Here is a 15,287-nt window from a genome sequence, read left to right as displayed (position 1 = left end):
ATCCCAGGGGGGTGACCCCCACCACCCCCACATACACGTGGGGGTCACAGAGAGGAAGGGAATATATATATATATATATATATATTTTGGACCAATCTGCATACACGTGGGGATAGGACTTTTTTGTGACCCAGAACAGGGTAGGATTTTTTTGTCTTTTTTCAAGTACAATCATTTAGGGTAAATTACACATTCCTTCAAGTTCAAAAAAAAAAAAAAACTGATACAGACCCCAGTGGGGGTGACCCCCACCACCTCCACATACACGTGGGGGTCACAGAGGAAGGGAAAATATATATATACAAAAATGTTTGAGACCTCCTTTCTCTCCCATTGGTCAGTTTTTCTTTTCTATTTTTTTCTTTTTTTTCTCCTCCAATCACCACTCGCCACATGTGTGTGGGGGTGGTGATTGGAGGGGGTCTCTATCAATGCTCATATATATATATATGAATAAAGATTGGGACTCCCTTTCCCCTCACCCCTTTTGACCCACTTTCTTTTTTGATTGGTCATTTTTTCTTTTTCTTTTTCTTTTTTTTTTTCTCCTCCAATCACCACCCGCCACGTGTGTGTGGAGGTGGTGGGGGTTGAAGTTTGAGAGAGTCTAAATCACTGATATATATATATATATATATATTTTGGACCAATCAGCATTCACTGGGGGTAGTGGGGGTCACTCTCTAAAAAAAATACAAGACGCCTTACAGTGTTCACATACTTGTCTTGTGCCACCTCAAGGAAGCCTGATATAATTATGTCATACTTGGAGAGCTTATTATAGTTTTTGAATGTCATACTTGTAGAGCTTATTATAGTTTTTCTAAACTTCAAAGGAATATAGTGTAATTTACCCATTTATATATGTAGCCTGTTCCTAAGAGTGGGAAAGGAGAGCAGATATGTGGTAATTGCAAGGGGTAACAACTTGTAAACATATAAGTTAAACAGAATCACTACGAGTGCTGCTCGTATCTGGCCTGCGGATGATAACCGCTGGCCTAGAAGCCCATTAGAACACGGGAGCATTGAAATCTTTGGTCAAAACACTATGGTATGAACTATCTAAACATAAGGCATGCCTTTTATTATTATTAGTTTTTTGGATAATGCCTTTTGATGTTTTTGGTACAATAGAGGAACTTCAACAGTTTTCAGACTCAACCGGTGAGAACCTCAATTACCCCGAATCCGAATGAGGTAGATGTTCACATGGGATAAATAAATATGTATGTATAGAATTTGAAATTGTGAGGACAATGCTAGCAAATGGTTCATGCTTCAAAACAATGGTTGATTTCTCCATGAGAGAGAAAATCATGAAAAAATAATTTAAAAAAAAGCTACATGTTTATTGGTGTAACTAAGTCATACCCATTCAATATCTGGTTACAATATCCCCTCCCCAGATAAATGGAGAAATCAAAAACAAATATAAAGTTAAAAAAAAAAAAAAACTCCAAAAATTAAAATCAGAAGAAGAGTGTTGTGAGAAATGCAATTGCTAAGCCAACAAGGATGGATAGCTGAGAAGCTGCAATGCTTGATGAAGCTGCATTGCCACTGTTTCCAGATGCTGCAGGGCTCGGCGTCATAGCTCCTGTAATTTTGTTAGGGGCATAAGGTTGGAATGACAGGAAAGAAAAAAAAATAAATAAAATAACAATAAAATAAAACCAATGTAGTGAAAAAAGCAAGGAAAGTAAAACACACACACATACACAAAACAAAAATGAAAGGAAAATAATAGCAAAGAAGAAGAAAAAAAAAGAACAAGACAAAACAGCTTATGATGTGCTGGATATGATTGGAATTGTCTACATGTTTCGGGATCGCTATGACATTTTATAGGTGATCTACACATAAGGGCTTACAAGGTTAATAACTTGAATCATTAGTGTGAGACTTGTGACAGAATGAGCCCAACTAGACAGAATCGGGCCTCTCTCTGAGCGAGAAGCCAATTTCATTAAGTTATGGGCACACTTTACTACTTCATAGAATGAAGTTGTTTTTTGAAAAAATGGTGAGAGAAAGATGGAAGGTTTGGTTGACGAATTACCAGGCGCTTCACTTGACATAGGACCAGGCACAGGATATCCAACAGCTGCAAAAATATAGCGCAGAAATTTTTTTTAGTAACAATAACTTTAAAAGCATCCACAACTTCAATCATTTCGAGTTGGGCTTCTCTTTCAATTTTACGAAGAATTCATCTAATAATTCTACACACATCCAACGATCAAGATTTGACCAGATGAAGTAACCCCTTCTGTTTTCAATCTAACCCACCAACTGCAAACTCAGCGTCATGGACGTTGCAATGTCCTGCAGCCTGAAATCTTCGCATTTACGAGTTCATAGTTGGAGAAGAGTTTAGGTGGTTGATGAAGAACGAGAACATTTTCCATTGGAGATGAGCAGAGCAATTGGATAGGCCATGATCAGAAGACTTGTCCACTCTCTAGGACATATAGGCAAGATGAAATCATGAATTTCACCATACTACATTTCAATTTGGGGTTTGCAAACTGTAACATTGTTGATGGGTTTTTGCTTGTTTAGACATACATACAAGTATATAAACAGTGAAAGTTGAGGACGAAGTCAGATTTTATTGTTATTTTTGAGTTTTGAATCATTTACTACGTATGGTTGGTTCTTCAAGATTTGAGTAATATTAGAGTGGTAAAAAATGATGGGTTTGTAATCAGACTCAAGATTTTTCTGGTGGCAGAAGTTTTATAACGATAATATATTGTAGGCGGGTGCCAATGGCAAAATTGTGGGTTTGATTGGTTAAGTTAGGTTCAAAAAAAGGGTTGGTTGATTAGTAAAATCTCGATTATAAGATGTATTAGTAACCATGTTGTGCATTTTTAGATAGGATTGAAAAATCTCCAATTTTATTAGGATTGGAAGAGAGTCGGACTCATCATTTAGATGTTATATGATGAATTTTTAACTCTAATCTCTCATAAATTGGGTTAAATTTGTGTAAGAGGTAGCATTAGGAATAAGGGTAATGTTAGGGATACCAAATTTTCTACCAAACAAATGACCAAATGTCTCACATGGGTGTGGGGTCCGCAAAAATTTGGTCATTTGCGGACCCCACACCCATGTGAGACATTTGGTCATTTGTTTGGTAGAAAATTTGGGACCTCTAGCATTTTCCTTCAACAAAACCCAAAATTTCAAAATGAAATCCAAAGTTTGGATTTTAGGTACAATTCATCACAATTTAATATTTGCAAATAGAATAAGGGAGGAATTACAGGCATGGTAGTCAGAAAAAATATTTATAAAAAAGTAATAAATATTAATAATTAAAATTATAAACTATCATCAATATGTAATATTTGTTCAAAATACCTCCTGAATGATAATTTCCCCTAGAATCAACTATTAATAATTATTAATTGATTATTACACAAAAGTGTTTTTGGGACATTATTTAGTAGAAAAATATTTGGTAATTCGAATTTGTGTAGTCCGAATGTCTCCAAACGACATTGTTTTGGGGGATAAAACGATGCCGTTTTAAGACATTCAAGCTATTCGGACTATGAAAATTCAGACTATCGTTATATTTAGTATTAGAATTAGAGTGAAAATTATCTTAAAAGTAGATAATAAAAAGTATTCTTCTATCTTTTTCTCGTGGCCAAGACACTTGTCAATAATATTTTTAAAATTTTATTATTATATAATACATTGATAATATAGAATTTTTCATCTAAGAAAAATATTATACTCCCTTACCCGTCACGTGTAGGCCTCACATCCCATGAATGCTTGTTCGGATGTGTAAATAGGTTTATTATTATATTTTCTCAAAAAAATAAAAGGCAATATTTTAATGGTTTAGTGAGAAAATTATAAAACAATTTTAAAATATTATCTGATATTATTTATGTAGTGTTTTTGATAAATGAAAATTTTCAATTTACACTAAGATAAGTCATCATTTCACTTAATTATAATTTTGTTACTAGATTCAAACTCTTAGTATTTTCTTATAATTTTTTCTAATCAATTAAAAATATTATTTGTATTAACAAAAATGAAAAATGAAAAATGATAATATATAAATCTATTTTTTATAATTACTTTGTAAACACAGTAATGTAAAAGAAATTATTAGAGTAATTAATTTAAAAAAAAAATATGATAGAGAGTCATATGATTAAATTTAAAAAATGAGTCTAAATAAACCTTGCTTGTTTCCACTTTTCAAAAAAATACTTTTCAAAAAATTCTACTTTATTATTTTCAGTTTTTTTTTTTGTTTTTATTGAATTTTTTTTAATATTTTAAGTAATTTTTTTACTTTTTAGACACACCTAACATAAATACACCTAAAAAGTAAAAAAAATCTTTTAAAAATTCACTAAATACCAAAAATATAAAAAAATACAAGAATTCAATACATTTTTTTTTTTATATTTTTATGTATTTATTAATTTTTTAAAATATTTTTTCACAAATTTTTACTTTTTAGATACATCTGAGTAAGGTGCATCTAAAAAAGTAAAAAAAATATTTAAAATTTTAAAAATATTCACTAAAAATAAAAAAATACGAAAATAAAAAAATCAATTTACAAAAAATTTAATCCAGAAAACTCAAACTAAATACAGGTCAACAAAAATACAAAAAAAATACACCAAAAACTTGAAGGAAAGGAGGGAAAAAGGAGAGGGGATGGAGAAAGAGAAGAGAAGAGAAGAGAGAACCTGCACAGGTGCTAATAGGAGGAGTCTGAACAGCACAAACAGTAGGAAGATTGAGAGCCTTGTTGAGCTCTATCTGTATCCCTATAGTTGCACTTGTGTTTCCCAGCAGTTGACACAGACATATTGGATTGCTTTCCACCAGCCCCGCCAGCTCCGGACAACACGCCTTGTCAGGCTTCGTCAAATTGCTTCCAGCCTGCACATACGTTAAGCAATCCGACATGTTCGCCAGGCTCGTCATGCAATCCATTGCCCCCCCTGGCCCCGGAGCCCCCGCTCCCGGGGCCCCCGAGGCCGGCTCTGGTGCGGCCGCGGGTGCCTGTGCTGCCACCATTGCCAGTAAGAAGGCGGCGGTGGCGGCAATTATGGTTGTTTTGGCAATGGTGGTGGTTGTCATGGTTTATGGTTTTGTGGGACAAATGTTTAGGAGGACAGTTGAGAGGGTATTTTTTTGGAAGGGATTTTTGTGAGAGAAGGAAAGAGTGGGGGTTGTATATAAGAGAGAAAGAGAGGGGACATGTAAGCCCTGACATCTCAATTAAGGAGGCTACACATTTAAAAAATTCATTTTAAACAAAATTTTTTAATTTCAGTTTAAAAAATTAATAGAGTTAATTCCAAACGAAGCGTGAGTGTGGATGGAGTGAGAAAGTGGAAAAGGAAAAGCGTTGTATTTTCGTAAAAATTTGACAGGATTATCTGTCTATTAAATGAAGGATACCTATTACCTAACTGTGTTTAATTTGGGGTTGGGGAGTGAGTAGTGAAGGGGTGATCTGCTGTTCTGGCTTTGCTTTCCTTTGCTCATTCCCAAACGCAACCGACCACATATTACTTCTCATTCACTACTTGCTAAGGGATGGCATCTGTCGGTTGCCCCGCTAAATTCAGCTCCATATTTGATATTTTTAAGATGATAATAACAAAAAGGAAAATGCCTTGTAACTCAAATTTTGTGGCTCAAAAGTGGTTCAAATGGCCAAAACAACGTCGTTTTGGCCATTTTTATGTTGTTCTGTACTCAAAACGACGTCGTTTTGGCCATTTGAGCCACTTTTGAGCCACAAAATTTGAATTACGTAGCATTGTCGTAACAAAAATTATTAATTTTTTTTTTAAGTACTAGAATTTTAATTAATTCATACCGTATTTTTATCTTTTAATAAATATTATTAGTTAGACATTTAGGTCTGATTTGACATGCACAAAAAATACAAAAAGTCAAAACATTATTAAAAAAGTAAAAAAATTATCACTATTCACCAAAAAAAAATATAAAAAAATCTTTTTACATAGGCCAAGTACAACCCATCTGATCAGTATTGAAGTGATGGTACACATGCCAAGTACACAGGCCAAGTCACGCGGGTGCACAAAAAAATTTGCATAGGATGGTGCTGTTTGGTTCGTGGAGACTCATCACGGATCCCGTTTTAATAATCTGAACCATTCAATGTGAGAAATCGTCGAGTACTATATGTTTGTAAAAAATCACGTTAATCGAATATAGATAACTATATGATCAAATCATTTTTATAAAAAAAAATTGGACAATGAAGAAATTAACGGTTGAAAAAAAACTAATCTGATCTGATAGCTATCGATAACCGATCAACATGATTTTTTACAGGCATATCATACTCAACGAGTTCTATACATTGAACGATTACGATTATCAAAATGGGACCCTTAGTGGGCCTCCACGGGACAAACAACACCATCCAATCTGATCTCGAACTGTAGGCAATCTGCTCCTATACTTGTTTTCTCCCACCATCTAACTTTCACTGTCTTACTTCCTGGACAATCCAAGCCAGTAGGCAATTCATTATAGTAGGAGTAAAATGATAATGTTACTATTTTATATAATATTTTAATACATATTTTTTTATAAAAAGTTAAAAAATTATTCTAAATAATCATTTTTTTCTCTCTATTTTTTAGTCAAAAAAGTCAAAAAATACACTTATTTAGGACATCCCAAACAACCCTTAGTCTATTAAGTTCTAATTTTTATATTTAAAATATTTTATAGATAGTTTTATCCTTATAAATATTTTTATAAACTCTTAGTAATTTGGTGATGTGAATATTCATATTTGACGATGTGAATGTTTACATCACGGATTATTATACTGTCAGTGTGAATATTAATACTATTGGCTTTTTGGCTTTCGAAGGCTATTATTATGATTGCGAGCGTGCCAGTAAGGATCAATTTAGTCCTTACAGAAATTTAATTGCCAACCAATTATCAGACGACTGTGTTTTAGTTCTCTCAGCCTCAATGAAGAAGACTTTTACTGGTGGCTTGATTTAGGAGAATTTAAACAGAATACCAATCAAATAAAGAAAATCTGAAACATTTCACTAGAATGAAAAACTTACAATGATTCGAAGCGACAATCTATTTGAAACTACTCCTATGAATGAAAATGCAGTGCAGAATTTGAAGTACTGGAATGTAAAGAACAGGGTATGTAAAAGTAAAGTAGAATAAGACTGGTTTTTTAGATCTGAGTTCGGGGAATTTTTCCAGGGCCTTTTCTGCTATTTATACTGCTCAAAGATGACAGTCGAACTGTATTTCCAACTGTCGAACTGCTCCCCCATGATCGCTGATTATGTAGCTTCAAGATTAGCTTCACTATGCCATCATTTGCAGTTAAGTTTCCTTCCTAAATTTGAATTTAAATAAGAATAACCACTGATGCCACATCACCTTGCATTTCTTTGTTGATCTACTGCTACTCAGTTCTCATAACAACCAATATCAACTGCCACGTGTACGATCAGGATTGAAGACTTGAATGGTCTCCCCATATTACCCTTACTTTGCCATGCGTCAAATTGTAACTGGCTTGTACAAAATATGCAGCCAACATTACCCCCCGCACTAATATACCCAAGACTTGGTGATATTAGTGGATCAGGGTCTTTTTCCCACGTCTTAGAACATGCATGGGTTTTGCATCTTCCCAGAAATGCAACTGTTACTCACTATCTGTATTAAACTCTCGTTTAATCCTTTGAACACTTCCACCGTCTTAGCATTCGAACAGACTGATACATTTCATGGTCGAATTAATTTTTTCCTCCAATGATCGAGCACACGAAGAGTCATATGTTGATATTGTTCCTCCTCGAAGAATGTCCATGCATTTATTAGCCACCTTTACCCACCTTTCTATATTCAGGTCATGGATGCCTTTACAAATTATCAACCCTTGGACTTCGAACATATTGCCCTTAATCCTTTGATTCAGAAACTCACAAATATGGACATGGGAGGTTCTTCTTCTGTTTTACCCTTGGACTACGAACAAATTGCTCTCAATCCTTTAATTCAGAAAGTTGCAAATATGGACATGGGAAATTCTTCTTCACAATCCTCCGTATGGGACAAGGCTACGACTTCTTCCTCTTCTAGTGTTTCTGACTGGACAAGTTGGTCAAAACCTGAGTCTTGTGATTTGAGGGAACGAATTAACCATCACTTTGTCGAATTTACTGGCCCTTTGGAGTTCCTTTCTTATGCACGAAGCTCGATGGTCTATCCTAACGTGCCCATTGATCATTGACGCAGTTTGGAGGAGAATCTGCTTGTGGCATGGTATACATCCTCCATGCCTACAAAGCTAGTGCACGCCACCCGACGCCTAGAAGAGGCACAGGGGTACAATCCATCATTCTTAGCCCAAAAGGCGAAGAATTGTTCTTCTGACTGGCCTGATTATATTAATGCCCTTGTTCCTTCTACCCTTGTTCCACCTCTTGAAATAGAAGCATCCACACCTTCTCCCCTGCCCAATCTTTGTTAGATAGAGAGATTAAGACTTGCCCTCTCTGTAGATAAGATCTTTCCACCTTACAAGCCTCCACCTTCCCCCACTCCTGCTGAACGGAAACAAGCTCTACTCTTGCTCGCGGCTTTCTCTCATTTGCCCTTCAATGTTCTTGAGGACGAAGTTCCTCTCAAGAACCTTCGATGGGCTTGTGATATTCTGACTTGGGGTCATGTTCTCAATCCCCTTGCCCAAGCAGAACTTTACATGTTTTTGGACCAGCTTCCGTTGCTTCTCCACTGGCATCGGACCTCTATGGCTACTATACGATCTTTAGACCAACTTTCGTCCCTTCGAATTCATGCCCAGTACGAAGCAGAAAACTTCATTGAAGAATTCGATGATTTTAGGAACAAAGATTCTGCGTACTGGGATGACTTAGAGATGGACGAATTGAAACAAAGATTGAGAGAAACAGCTTTCGAAATAAAGGCTAAAGAACTCTTTTACGAAGTGAGAGCTCATTAACTCATGCAGCCAATGTTAGAAGACACAGAGGACAGAATAAAGAAAGAACATAAATTCATTGATTATAGCTGGACTAAATTTCATGATCTTGTTATTGATTCCATTCCTTATTTTTATGAGCTTGAGTTTGTACCCAAATAGGGTCATTCGATGTAACTGCTTTTGCTTTAATACAAGACTTCTCTTTGTTTGATATGGTTTGATCGTGTCTCTATTTGTCTTTAAAAGCAATTTCAGAGCTTCGAATTGAACAATCTTTTCCTTCAAACCTAGATTCGATCGTTTAAAATGAATACTAACAACACAACCATGAACTTTTCCAATTTAGGGAATGCAGATTAATCAGTTCTAAATTGATCTTTTCGTTTTGAACAACAGTCCATATTTTCAAAAATACGGGAGCTCCTTTTGAGGGCTGCACTGTTTTAGTTCAAAAAGTCAACTTTTTTGAATATATATAAACCAACTATGGGTTTCGATGTTTCGAATGCCAATTTTCGTTTCCAAGGAATTTCTAATTTTACTTCGAAGAACATCACTGTCATTGAGAAACCTGAAACAGGTCTTTAGTCCTTTTGAAGTAAACGAATACTTGAGCATTCTTGTATCCATTGAGTACGGAATGCGCTTCGAAGTCGATTCTTAGTTTCGAAGCCATTGTTATTGGACTTTTGGCGCCAAAATCTAGTGTGTTATGTTTTGAACACCAATTTCCATCCTCACGGGGTCTCAAGTTTCACTTCGAAGGTCATTGTTTTCATTAAGAAGCCCAAAAACAGGTCTCTAATCCCCTTCTAAGTAAATGAATATTTGAGTACTCTTACATTCTTAAGCATGGAATGTGTGTCGAAGCTGGCTTCTTAGTTTCGAAGCCGTTGTTATTTGACTTTTGGTGCCAAAATCTGGCTTCGAAGCCAAACATTCTACTTCGAAGCTGGTATCAACATCTGGGATATGTTTTTTCCCTCCAAGAGTATCAATATTGAAGGAAATTCTTCGTATTCGTACTTTTAGTACTTAACGAATTTACGCGATATATCTTTCAGATATAAAGACTTTTGAAATCCTTTTATTCCACATTCTGAAATCACTTGCTCACTCAACATACAAAACCCTTCATCTCTATTCGTCTCCCACTTCTTTTTACTCCCTTTTCCAACTTCATCCTTTGAGAAAACGTTTTATCAATGGCTTCCTCCTCATTGAAAGTGCCAGTTGTAGAGCGTGCGAGCCCATTTGTAGCCCTGAAAAGGCTCATTGATGCAGAATGTGAAAAGTACAAAGCTGGGGAGAAAAGTGCCATCGACGGACGCATCTTCATTCCTCGTCGTCATGTGCAACAAGACTATGTGCTTGGTCCCATATTCAAGGAGATTCCTATTGAGCTTCCAGCTCTATACCCTCGTTTGGAAGACCATTGTCTTCTTTACGAAGGTGGCCTTGACTAGAGGAACTGGAAGATGAATCGCCCCCACCGATGCTGGCCCACGGTGAGATCGGAGTGGCAAGAATGTTATGATCGAGTTGTCCCTAGTAGGACCTTGGACCTTCAAGAACTCTGCCTCCTCGACGCCCTTTGATTATCCAGGTTAACCATTTCAGAGGACCCCTTTTTAGTTCCTGCTGCTCTGTGCTTTTGGAATTCTGTTTTTAATTTCTTCCAATTCAGATGTGGGATGATGACCCCTACTGTTCTTGACATTTGCCATCTTTTAGGATTATCTCCCATTGGAACTCTCATTGGACCAGATTATCCTGACCTAGCAGTCCCTTTTTCCCTACCCTCTCTTAATTCATCCTATAGTGACTTTGTCAAGGCTAAGAATAGAAGGGAGGGTCTTGTGACCGATAGGGAATTCTTTTTTTTCTTATTATATTGGCTTTGCAAGTTCCTTTTCTGCACTTCTTCTCAAAGAATTATGCCTGAATTTGTCTCTCTTGCCAAAGCCCTTGTTTTACAGAAGAGAGTGGCTTTAGCCCCATACGTTCTAGGTCACGTATACAGAGCCTGCTCTCTTTTTTGTGAAAAACCCTTAGATGTCAATCAAGGGGGACCGATTTGGATTCTTCAGCTTTGGCTTTTTGCTTATTTCCCCGAGTTACAATCCAAATGCATTAAATTTTTTGAACCAGATCCTCCTACTCATGGCATGAGGCTAGCCAATGCTTCTCTTTATCCTTATACTTTTGCTTTTTACTTCTCTTTCTTCCACCAACTTTCAGCTTCTCGTCTTTCCTACTGTTTTTGTCCCTTCGAACCCACTACTATCGGCCCACTTTGGTTGAAGAATTTCCTAAGTGATAGGCTCTTTGCTTCACCTATTCACAAGGATATATGGGACTCCATTTTAATTCCCAGATTCATTGGGACCATGAACCCCAGAGTTTACAAATGCATTGTTGAGCCCTATTGTCCTGCACAATTTGCTAGACAATTTGGCTTCACTCAAGGGGTCCTAATACCTCTCTGTAGTAACACCAATCTAAGTCTTACCACAAGGGATGCGAAAGTTCGAAGGTCCAGACTGGAAGAGGCAACTTCCAAATTTATACAGGACTTGATCGATTTTGAGTATATCCCTTTCCTTTCCCAAGGTAACATTTTGAAGAGATACCAAAATTGGTAGGTGACCAATATAGAAGTGCACTTGGCCATTCCCCCTCAAGACCTACTGACGGTGTTAGATGTACCCAAGCCCAAAGGAGCTGGAGCTGCTACTTCTTCCACTGTTCTGACCACTCTAGTTCCTGTGCCTGCCTCCACTCCTAGAGTTACTCGGGCCACCTCGAAGAAATGTATATACTCTCATCTCTTCTCTTTTACCTTATTTATAATGCTTTTAGTCTTATCTTTAGTTTTTCCTTTTGTGAAAGTGGTGTAGGTACCTCACAGGGAGACTCTCCTCAGAAGATTCAAGCTCTAAATCTCCTCAAAAGCAAACAGCAGCAAAAGAAAATGAGACTTTTACTTGAGCCTAAGAAGGAAGTCTTTGAGGTGCAAGCAAAAGAAAAAGAAAAAACAGAAGAAGAGTTAACCCAAGAGCAAGAGTCTCCCCTCAAAAGAAGAAAAAGAGTGGATGTCCCTTCTTCTGGCTTGGTTCAAGACCCCATGCATGAGACAATGGTTAGAGTGGAGGAACTCACTTCTGAAGAATCTAAATCCCAAACTGGAGAGAAAGAAGTTGAGGAAGAACATTCAATGCCTGCACAAAGAAAAAAGAGAAGGAAGATGACTGTCTCTCCTTCTGATTTTGTTGAAGACCCTATACATGAGGCAGCTGCTAAGGCAGTGGAACGAGAGCATTCCAAGGCCATAATTGTCTTTGAGAGAGCTGAGAAGAGACGGCAGTAGCAATTCTTAAGAGATGAAGCTGCTGCTGCTGATGCACTTCAAAGGGATGCTGCAAGAAGACAACACGTTGCTGATCACTACTCTCTTGGAAGCTCTCCTACTGCTACTGTCACTTCTGAAACAAGTAACTTCTTTAAAGCCTCTACTGTTTTTCCTTGTTAATCTTGTGGGTATTGAGCTTTGACATCACTTTGTCCTTCTCTTCTTTTGCAGCAACAAATCCTGAGCTTACTCTTTTAATGAGAACTCTCTCAGTTTCAATTGAGGCTGATCAAATGCAAAATGTGAAGACCATTCAGATAATACTCCCACTTCCTAGGCCTACATTCAATGTATCCTCCTTGAGGCCAAGCATTCCTACATCTCTTTCTTTTGGATTGAATCCATATCTCCCTTTCTTATCTTTGGATCTACCTTTATTCGATTCTTTTCCAAGCCTTGCTCTTTCCCTCCCCCCTAAGGAAATTCCAACTACTACTCTATCTCAGATGATAGCTGATTCCTCAAAAGAGGGTGCTGGTGGCTCTCCAACCCATGGTTTATTACCTTTATCTACTTCCAGCCCTTCTTCCCTTGACATATTGGTGGCTAGGACCATAGAGACTGCTGAAAATGTTCCATCCATTTCTCCTATCCCTATGCAATCCTCTTTGTCTTCTATCACTACTCTTGCTGTACCCCTCATGCTCATGGACGAAGTAGATGTCTTCGAAGCAAGACTAGCTAGTCTCTTCGACATAGCCTCTACCTCTCCAATAACTAATGATGAGGCTGAGCCGTTGGTACTAGTTGACTCCCTGTTAGAAATTCTTGAGGGCTCCTCTTCCTCCAGTAGGAAGCCTTCTGCACCTCTGATGGATTTAGACAGCTGTCTGGAATTACTGATATCTTTTTCAAGGATTCCTTTCGAGGCTTTACAAAGGCCTATAATAAGAAATGGCTTCCTACAGTGCTGCAAAGCTGTTGAGCAATCCAGCATGACTGTCTTAAGTCATCTATCTCAGGCAGCAGCTACTATTGACTTTTATATCAACATTTGTCATACTGCCAAGGTTGCAGAGGAGAGATTAGCGAGAGATCAGAGCTTTGTTTCCGCAGTACATTATGAAGTCTCAGTGTTAAAGGAACAACATTCCTCTGTCTCCCATTTTCGAACTCAACTACTGGAAAAGAAAGCTTAACTTGAGGAGGAGCTGTCTGTAGTGAATCAAGCCTTAATTCGAACTGACACAAAACTGCAGGTCACCAACCAAGGATTGGCCGATCGAAAGCAAGAAATGACCACGGCCATTCAGTTGGCTCCCTCATTTAAGAATAGGAAGTCTGTTGTAAAAGAACAATTAAGGCATTGTAATGATTTTTGAGCCAATTTATGGTAGAATGTATTTAACTCTTTATGAAGAAAAACAAATTCTGATTTATCATTTGAGTACTCTTGTGTTCTTTTGCTTGACATTCATTCTACTCCTTGTGTTTTCCAGATAGTTAGAAAACAAGGATTCAAATATCTGCCATTGATCTTTTTAGGATGTACGTATCCATTCAAATTTCTCAAATGGTATGCCTTAAAAGGCAGGACTCTATGAATTTGATATGGTCCTTCCCAGTTAGGTGACCATTTACCAAACTTATGGCTTTTAATACCTATTGAAAGTATAGTTTTCCACACCAAATCACCTTCATCAAAGCCAATGTGCTTGACTTTCTTATTGTAAATTTTGGCTGCTTTCTTCTTTTGAAAGAGAATGCTATTTAATGCCAGAATTCTGGCCTCATCTATTCCTTCTAATTCCAAGCACATACTCTGATGGTATTGCTCAGAATCTAGCTGGTCTTGGCATCTTATCCTCAAAGACTTAACATTAATTTTCACAGGCAATACAGTATCATGCCCATACACCAAGGCATAAGGAGTAACTCATGTGCTTGACCTTGGAGAAATTCTATAAGCCCACAATACATCCAACAACAAGTTATGCCAATCCCTAGGATTGTCTTCCACAACCTTTTGTATTCCTTTCTTCAAGGACTTATTGGATGATTCAGCCTGGCCGTTAGCTTGTGCATAATAGGGGATGGAATTAATAAGGCTAATTCCAAACTCAGCCATAAAAGACCTTACCATTTTTCCATCAAACACAATCCCATTATCAACAGAACGGGATGCCAAACCTATGGATCAAATCCCTGATGAACCCAATGACCTCAGTCTGGTCTACAGCCTTGTATGGCTTAGCTTCGACCCATTTGGTGAAATAATCAGTAGCCACCAAAATGAAACAATGATGCTTCGAAGAGGGTGGATGTATTTTCCCCATTATATCCATGGCCCATCCTCTGAATGGCCAAGGCTTTACTACTGCATGAAGGTCAGTTATGGGCACATGCCTTATTGTACCATGCTTTTGACATGTCTGGAAACCTTTTGTATATTCTACGCAGTCTTTAAGGATAGTTGGCCAATAATAGGAATGTCTTCGAAGCATCCATCTCATTTTTACACCAGGCTGATGTGCACCGCAGATGCCTTCATGAACCTCAGTCATAGCTGTTAATGCTTCTTTTGGCCCTAAACATTCCAACAATAGACCATCTCCCCCCCTTTTGTAGAGATCATTGTTATATATGATGTATTGCATAGATTGGAATTTGATTCTCCTGCTGGCCTTTGAGGATGGGCCAGTCAAGTACTGTATTATTGGATGCCTCCAATCTTGTTCTTGTAAATCATTATGATTGACTTTTAGGACCACATTCCTTTTATTTAAGGGTGGTATAGATTTCTGGTTTGTTGTTTGGCTTATGTCCCGTTGGGTATCATCCTTCCTTTTGAAATTCGAGGCTTTCTGAGCCACATCATTAGCTCTATTATTCAAGAATCTT

The 15,287-nt window shown here is 37.3% G+C and overlaps 1 protein-coding gene across 2 annotated transcripts; it reads right to left on the bottom strand.

The window, feature by feature from the left end:
* Positions 1 to 1,213: 1,213 nt before the first annotated feature.
* On the bottom strand, positions 1,214 to 5,285 carry LOC114267204 (non-specific lipid transfer protein GPI-anchored 12). Of its 2 annotated transcripts, XM_082910887.1 has the most exons (3): positions 4,740 to 5,275; positions 2,063 to 2,107; positions 1,214 to 1,600 (listed from the first exon to the last, which is right to left on the bottom strand). In XM_082910887.1, exons 1-3 carry the CDS (start codon positions 5,134 to 5,136, stop codon positions 1,473 to 1,475), a joined length of 570 nt encoding a protein of 189 aa, XP_082767013.1. In that variant the 5' UTR covers positions 5,137 to 5,275; the 3' UTR covers positions 1,214 to 1,472. The 2 variants fall into 2 exon arrangements, with proteins under 2 accessions (XP_082767013.1, XP_082767014.1); XM_082910888.1 differs by lacking the exon at positions 2,063 to 2,107 and having other exon boundaries at positions 4,740 to 5,285.
* Positions 5,286 to 15,287: the final 10,002 nt, after the last annotated feature.

The sequence above is a fragment of the Camellia sinensis genome, unplaced genomic scaffold (genome assembly GCF_055761805.1).
Source record: "Camellia sinensis isolate YWXY unplaced genomic scaffold, ASM5576180v1 Unanchor1, whole genome shotgun sequence".
NCBI lineage: Eukaryota > Viridiplantae > Streptophyta > Magnoliopsida > Ericales > Theaceae > Camellia > Camellia sinensis.
Note: the sequence above shows the minus strand (reverse complement) of the source record. Positions and strands in the feature narration are given on the sequence as shown.